At 43.2% G+C, this 8,264-nt stretch overlaps 1 protein-coding gene and 1 long non-coding RNA gene across 4 annotated transcripts in view; one reads left to right on the top strand and one right to left on the bottom strand.

Moving 5' to 3' along the window:
- Positions 1–3,921: 3,921 nt before the first annotated feature.
- On the top strand, positions 3,922–5,692 carry LOC309525865. Its single transcript, XR_014216559.1, has 2 exons — positions 3,922–5,001; positions 5,428–5,692. It is a non-coding gene; the product is annotated as an uncharacterized lncRNA (long non-coding RNA).
- Positions 5,345–8,264, bottom strand: part of LOC309525824 (uncharacterized protein) — a 43,241-nt gene continuing 40,321 nt past the window's right edge. For all 3 annotated transcript variants that reach the window (XM_082211426.1, XM_082211427.1, XM_082211425.1), the window contains one exon: positions 5,345–8,193. In XM_082211426.1, the coding sequence (XP_082067552.1) occupies positions 6,874–7,869 (996 nt within the window). In that variant the 5' untranslated portion in view covers positions 7,870–8,193 and the 3' untranslated portion in view covers positions 5,345–6,873. The remainder of the gene's footprint in view (positions 8,194–8,264) is intronic.

Here is an 8,264-nt window from a genome sequence, read left to right as displayed (position 1 = left end):
GGTTTAAATCCACCTTGCTTTGATGAGAGATTTTTTGTAATCCATATTTATTAAGGAATTTATCTATATCCTCTTCATTTTGTGGTCCTTGGGAATAAAGTTTTTTAAAATAGCTCAAAAAGCAATTTCTAATCTCATTGGGTTTGGATATATTCTTTCCGTCCACTTCTAGGCTTGTAACTGTATTTAGTTTCTGCCTTTTCTTTAATTGCCATGCCAAAAGTTTACCACATTTATCTGCCGATTCAAATGTCTTTTGTTTCATTTGCTTTATCTTCCATTCTATCTCTTGGTTCATCAATTCTATATATTGTGTTTGATATAACTTAATCTTCCATTCTATCTCTTGGTTCATCAATTCTATATATTGTGTTTGATATAACTTAATCTCTCTCAATATCTCCTGGGACTTTGGTTTTGATCTTAATTTTTTCTCTCCTTCCTTTATCTTTTCCAGGATCTTTTCCTTTTTCTCATTCTGTTTTCTCTTCCTTATTGAATTTTGTTGAATCAAAAATCCTCGCATCACTGCTTTACTTGCGTCCCAGATCACTCTTTTTTCCACATCGCCCTTTAGATTTATTTCAAAGTAGTCCTTTAGAGTTTTTTGGGCCTTCATGTGGATCTCCTTATCTTGAAACAGGGTGTCATTCATCCTCCATCTAAACTGACCAGTTAATGTAGGTTTCATTTCCATCTTCACGGCATTATGGTCGGAGCAGGTTTTTGGGCAGATTTCTACCCTCTTAATCTTCGGAGCCATTCCACTAGTAACCCAAATTTGATCAATTCTGGTCCAGGTCATCTTTGCTTGGGAGAAGAAGGTTCCCTCTCTCTCCAGAGGGTTCCTTGTTCTCCAAATGTCTATTAAGTCCATGTTTTCCGTCATTTCAAAAAAAGTCTTCGGAAGTCTCCCTTCCTTGGTAACTGTCAGTCTTTGTGTCTTATCCATATTTGTAGAGACCACACCATTCATATCTCCCATAATTATCATATTATAATCCAAATAGTCCATCAAAGTTTCATGAAGTTTCTTGAAGAATTCTGCCTTGCCTTCATTTGGTGCATAGATCCCCACTATCAAAAATTTTTCTCCTTGTACTTGTATCTCCACTGCCAAATATCTTCCTTGTTCATCTTTAAACATCATTTTTGGGGCCCACTTCTCTTTTACATAGATCACGACTCCTCTTTTTTTCACTTTGTCTGACGAAATGAATTCTTGTCCCAGTCTTTTGTTTATAAGTAGTCTCCTGTGAGCTCTAGTTATGTGGGTTTCTTGTAAACATATCAGATCCAGTTGTTCTCTGTTCAAAATATGAAAGACTTGCCGTCTCTTCAAAGGCATGTTCAGCCCATTACAATTCCAGCTAAGGAATTGCAGGGTCATCTTGTTATTTTTCTGATATTCCTCCAACAGCTCCCAGTTGTTGTTCTTCCTCTGTTGGTGGTGGCAGGTTCTGTCCAAATGATAGGTTCAGAATGTCTAGTGCTCTCTTCTGTTCTGCAATTGGGTCCACAGTTCCCTTCTGTAAATCCTCTCGATTTCTTTCCAAGAACCTCTCTTTGTCCTGTATCGTCTTTATTTTCACCTTCTTTCCCTTATAGTCAAAAGACAGTCCCTGTGGGAATTCCCACCTGAAGAGGATGATGTTCTTCTTCAGCAGATAAACCAAATCCTTGTAGAAAGCTCTCAAGTCCAAAATATGTTTAGGAATATCTTTAAAGATCTGTATCGGTGAGTTTCCAATTTGTAGGGCCTTTTCAAAATGTAGCCTTAAAATTTTATCTCTTTCCTCCTTCGATCTCAGGGTGATCAAACAGTCCCTCGGTGCCTTTCTGTTCTGTCTTTTGCCCAGTCTGAATGCTGTTGTAATCTTAAATTCGTCCTCCTCTAAATCTTCCCAGCAATCAGCAAACTCTTGTGTTAAAAAGTCCATAAGATTGTCTCCTTCATTCTCTGGAATTGATCGTAGTTTCAAATTCCTTTCTTTTCTTTGTAGTTCCCACAATGCCAGGGTTACGTCGTGGTCGTGCACCTTTTTGGCGATCGGTTCTAATTTTTCTTGAGTATCTCCAGCAATAGTTCTAGCTTCTTCTGCAATTTTGCGTGTTGCGGAATTTTCTTGCGTAAGCCTGTTAATAGATTCTGTATTCAAATCCAATCTTGTTGTTAGTTCTGTCAGTTTCTGTGAGTTTTCTGTCAATTTCTTGGTATTTTCTGCAGTCTGCTTTGTTAAGTTCTCCAAAGATTGGTTTATCTTAAGCAGAGCTTGCGACACTGCATCCATGGAGGCGGCTGTCCCTTTTTCTTGTCCTGTTGTTACTGTAGGGGTTATACCTGAGATCGAGCCTCTTTTCTTTTGTTGCTGTTGCTGTTGTTGAAGTTGTCTTGTCTTGGCTCTCGTACTTATCTCATCTGCTGGGCCACTCATATCCCAAGGTCGTTTCCCACGGGAGCCGTCTGCTGGAGGAAAATTCCACCGTCCCAGGCTGTAGCAACTTTTAATTTACCCTCTAGAGGGAGCAAATCAAAATGTCCACGTACGAAGACAAAGAATGTTTAAAAACAAGTATATCAGGAGACTTCTAAATGTGTATTGCAACACTTTTCCAGTAGATACAGTCTCAGCCTTCTCTAATATATTGTAACAGCAAAGTCCAAAAACTTTGTAACAGGCAGAACTTCCACTATGTAACTTTCACAGGAATTTAAAATCAGTTCAGTGTCCTGTTATCTTATAGGCAGTCCGTTTCAGGTTGGGGGCTGCAGAAGATTTCCTTTTTCTTTAAATTGGTCATGCAGCTCATAAAGTCCCTTTTTCCTCCCCTCTGCCCTGCAAGCTAGGGGGGATATCCAAAGTCCAGATGTCAGATTTAAGCAGTTAAAAACAGTGTCCCATGCGGATGCAGCTTATTAACTTTCGTTGCTTTAGTTATCATGCAGTCAGGGGGAGGGAGACTTCCTTAATTTTCGCCTTCCCCGTTTTCAGCCTAATTTCAAGTACTTTTGTATCGGATAGAGGTTCAATCTTACTCACGGGTTTTTTCAGTCCAAATTTTACAGGAAGGAATCGGCGCTCTCCACTAATGGCGACGCGGCTTCACCCTGCGGGCTGGGTGACGATTCTCAGCACCGCGCTCCCCCGTTGTCGTTCCGGAGCCTTTAAAAAGGCTCTTTCTGCGGTAAAGGGGGGGCGCTTTGGGTGCCCACCGAATCTCCTTGTTCACAGGCGTCCGCGCCTGTGATTTTAGGGGTCCCCCACTTGCCGTAGCGGGTCAGACCCGAACTCGCAGAGCCGTCCTCCTCCGGAGCTCGGAAAGAGGACCGCCATTAGCGCTGGCGCCGACCAGAAGTCTCTGCTGTGTATAATTCTTCCACCAGGACTGTAATTCTTCCCTCACTGCCCTTAAATAGCTGCTTGGGGTCTAGTTTGGGGCCTGCATAAAGAACCTCGTCTCTTTTTTCCTTTTAGCTGTAGGTATAAATTCAAGGCCAAAAGCCTTATTGATACACAATCTTCCATCCAGAGCCTGCTTACTCAGGAGTAAGTCCTACTCTGCTCCCAGTTCTGGCAGTTCTGCTAGCAGGAGGCCAAAGGACCCAGAGTGGTTTGCAACCAGGTGGTTTCCAAATGCTGCCCCTTTTGATACGTTTCCATTTATTCTTTTGCGTGGGGACTGGCCAGATTGAAACCCCCCCACCCCATTCAAAAGAAAGACTAGCAAAAGATTTCAAAGGCGGAATTTCCAAAAGATGGCACTTTGTCCTGAATTTAAGACAAGTGAATCAAAAAATCATGGGCTTTTTTGGCGTTTATTTGGGCCTTGTTTAAAAAAAAAGCTCTACAATTTTGGGCTTGTCCTGGTTTTTACTTTTTGAAATATGGCAACCCTAATTATTCTGGGCTCTGCTTTAGAGTTCGGTTGGTAGAGCATGAGACTCTGAATCTATGGGTCGGGGGTTTGAGCCCCACTTTGGGCAAAATATTCCTGCATTGCAGGGGGCTGGACTAGATGACCCTCGTGGTCCCTTCCAACTCTGCAATTCTAGGATTCTACCATGTGTAGAGGAAAGATCGCCCTCTTGTGGGCAGTGGAGGAATGATGTAATGTTGGTTGGTGGGAACTGTTCTTGAGTGTTGCCTTGTCACTCACATGCAACAGCACAACAGTCCTGTGAAAGGAAGGGGGGAGCATTTCTGCAGGCTGATGTCCATCCATCCAGCTGCCCAGGCCCCAGCACCTCCCCCTAACAGTGAAGGGTCCCAGTCTGGAAATCCTCCCTTCCTGCTGGAGATGAGGCAGTGAGGGACTCCAGACAGACAGAGGCGCCCTTGCTCTGGAATTCCCTTGCCAGCAGGGAGGCTTCAAAAGCCCCCCCCCCAATGCCTCCCCCTTCCCTCATTTACTATGGAGACTTTTCATCTTGTGGTTTGGTCATTTCAAATCCAGATTTTCTCTCTCTCCCTGCAATTTTAATACTGTTGTTGGTTTCCTTGTTTAAATTATTCTATTTACTAGTGATATTTCACATAGCGTTTGTGAATGCAAAGCAGTTGTGGCTCCTGGATAGAAATCTGTGATCCAGACATGGCCTAGTCAATCACACCTTGTTTCAACATCCATCTAACACAAGGAAAAGAAAATCCCCCCATCATTTAGCCCGGACACTGAGGTCCACTTCCGAGGGTCTTCTGGCAGTTCCCTCATAATTACAGGGAACCAGGCAGAGGGCCTTCTTGGTAGTGGCGCCCTCCCTGTGGAACACACGCCCCCATAATAATTTATTATTATTATTATCATCATCATCATCAGATGTCAAAGAGAGAAAGTAACTTTTGGAAGACCTCTGAAGGCCTTCAGGGAAGTTCTTAATGTTTGACATTTTACATGTTCCTTTGTCATAGAACCAAGCTGGCACCATCCATTGGTTCTGGCAGGGTTCTAGTTCATGGTCAACAAGATTAAACAGATGCACGTTGGGCTGATGAGGTGGAGGTGAGGGACCAGGAGTGAGACCTTGGGGTCATGTTAGGTAACTCTGGGAAATTGTTGACCCTGTGTGCACTGGCTCGGGAAACTGCAAATCTCACGCTGGGAATGTTTAGGGAACTGATTGAAAATACACCTGCCACTCTCCTAATGGTTGTAGTGCAGATCTTGTTGGCATGCAGAGGGTCGCAAGGCCAGCTGGCTAGTCCCAGGTGGGTCATCTCCCTCCAGCCGTCCCGCTGCGAAGACCCATCAGCCTCTGCTCCGATGTAAATCAGCGACCCAGGCTTCAAAGCCAGGGCACACTATATCAGCAGAGCGAACTGCGGACACAGAACAGGCGTGAGGCTTGTGGAAGCATACTACAACTACAGATTTATTAATCATAAATCAGGACAAAGAAACATTTCGTCTCTCTCTTTGTATTCTCAGAGAGACAGAGAAAAGCAAAACCTATACACACAACGGAAGTTCCCAGCATACTGTGCTGGAATGAAAACAGACATGTGACACATAACAATCCCATATCTGCTCCTTAAGGAGGAATGGAAATTATTTATGGAGATCTATGGTGTGAACACATTTGGAGTACTGTGTACAGTTCAGTATCTGGGACCTTTCAGTTTGGAGAGAAGACGAGGAAGGAAGGACATGTCAGATAGAATGGAGAAAGAGGATAGAGAAAAGCCACTCCCCCTTAAATTTAGAACTCATGAAATCCAGTGAAGCATGAAGCAGTAATGGTGGAAGATTAAAAAAAAAAGGGTCTCCCCCCTTCTCTGCATCCAGCCAGTCCATGATGGCAACAGCAACAATAAGATAATTACATCAATAGTATGCATTGTGCTCTGCTGGCAGGAGGACTCCCTCGGATCATGTCCAGTTGCAAAAGTGCAAGGAGGCTTTCCACCCTCAGGGCCCAGAGGGGGATCCTGTCTTGGGGCAGCTGGTGGAATTGGAGGAAGCTGACCCTTAGCACTCTGGGTTTGGGACCTACCTGAACCTCCTTCCACATTATACTCATCCATATTGTTTCTCGCCTGCGTCATTTTGGGGATAGCATTCTACACACACTTGCGTCACCATGTGCCCCCCTCCCAACATTGCTCTGAGATGCTCTGGTACGGCCCCTTCTTCCCTGTGCCCCCTTCCCTCATGCAAGACGTGCAGCTGGGAACAGAGCCTTTCCTGGTTCTGCCAGGGAATGCCCCTTTTATTTCTCCTGCCACCAAATATATCTATACACATTATATCTGACATAATGCATCTATAAATCAAAAGAATAGATCAGGGTTTCAAGATTACCTTCGGCATATAAGTAGGTGCTTTCAATCTTTCTGTGTCTTCATGGTTCCACTATTGCAACTATAACAATGGCAGTTATGCTGCTGTTCCTATAATATTAGTCTAACTCTGCTTCCAAAGCAACACCACCAGTCTCAGCTCCACTTTGAGCAACTCTCCATTCCCAGATACAAACATTTCCAGCTCCCTCCACCAAACACCAAAACCAGCTCACTCTCAGTCCACCCTCATTCAGAAGCAACACTACAGATTCACATTAAATATTATATTATGCTTACTATTGTGAAATTCTACCTTCAATACTTTAAATAAACGTCTAGACCACGTTACAAACAACAGAAGCTCACATACGCTGCATGCAATTCAGATTGATTTCTTGTTATTGATGTGAAAGAAAGTGTCAACTTTGAGAGAACCAGGTTCTATACTCTATAAACCATTTCTCTTCTTTGAGTTAATACATGGCCTGTAGGTGTTACCACTCTTAGAGCTCTTACCTCTCAGAGTCTTTTGATGGTTTATAATACTTCCACTACAACTGAACCTCTGTCCACTTCCCTGGGACTTATATTGTTACTCCCCTGTATGAGTTTGTTGATGTTTTGTAAAAACTCCACTTGTACTGAAGCTCCTTCCACACTCCAAGCATTGAAATGGTTTCTCCGTTCTGTGAGTCCATTGATGGTATCTAAGGTGTCCGCTCTGACTAAAGCTCTTTCCACACTCCATACATTTAAATGGTTTCTCCCCCGTGTGAATCAGATGATGGTTTCTAAGGTGTCCACTCTCAGTGAAGCTCTTTCCACACTCCATGCATTTAAATGGTTTCTCTCCCGTGTGAATATGATGATGGTTTGTAAGGAGTCCACTCCGACTGAAGCTCTTTCCACACTCCATGCATTGAAATGGTTTCTCACCTGTATGAGTCCGTTGATGAATTCTAAGTGTTCCACTATCAGTGAAGCTCTTTCCACACTCCATGCACTGAAATGGTTTTTCACCTGTATGAGTCCGTTGATGAATTCTAAGTGTTCCACTATCAGTGAAGCTCTTTCCACACTCCATGCACTGAAATGGTTTTTCACCTGTATGAGTCCGTTGATGAATTTTAAGTGTTCCACTATCAGTGAAGCTCTTCCCACACTCCATGCATTTAAATGGTTTCTCCCCTGTATGGGTCCGTTGATGTTTTCTTAGTGTTCCACTGTTAATGAAGCTCTTACCACAGTCCATGCATTTAAATGGTTTCTCCCCCGTGTGAGTCCGTTGATGAATTCTAAGGGTTCCATTGTGACAGACGCTCTCTCCACATTCCATGCATTTAAATGTTTTCTCCCCTGTGTGTGTCCGCTGATGAATTCTAAGTTTTCCATTGTCACTGAAACTTTTTCCACATTCCATGCATTTAAATGGTTTGTCCCCCATGTGTGTCCGTTGATGTTTTCTTAATGTGCCACTATCAATGAAGCTCTTTCCGCACTCCATACATTTAAATGGTTTCTCACCCGTGTGAGTCCGTTGATGTTTTCTTAGTGTTCCACTGTCAATGTAGCTCCTTCCACACTCCATACATTTAAATGGTTCCCCCCCCCCGTGTGAATTCGATGATGGATTCGAAGTGTTCCTCTATCAATGAAGCTCTTTCCACACTCCATGCATTTAAATGGTTTCTCCCCTGTGTGAGTCCATTGATGTTTTCTTGGTGTTCCACTGCTACTGAAGCTCTTCCCACACTCCATACTTTCAAATTATTTCTCCTCTCTCCTTTCACACTCCATACATTTAAATGGTTTCTTTGTTAATCCTATTGGACATCGCCCACCAGAATTCTGATTGCCTTCTCCATTGTCTTCTTTCGATGGGGTGGGGTAGGGAGAAAATCCTATTTGTTTTCTAGGAAGAGAACAAAGGAATATTACACACATGAATTACAACCTCCACTTATTTTAACATCTTGTACATTC

The sequence above is a fragment of the Podarcis vaucheri genome (assembly GCF_965113315.1).
Source record: "Podarcis vaucheri genome assembly, chromosome: 2".
Taxonomy (NCBI): Eukaryota; Metazoa; Chordata; class Lepidosauria; order Squamata; family Lacertidae; genus Podarcis; species Podarcis vaucheri.
Note: the sequence above shows the minus strand (reverse complement) of the source record. Positions and strands in the feature narration are given on the sequence as shown.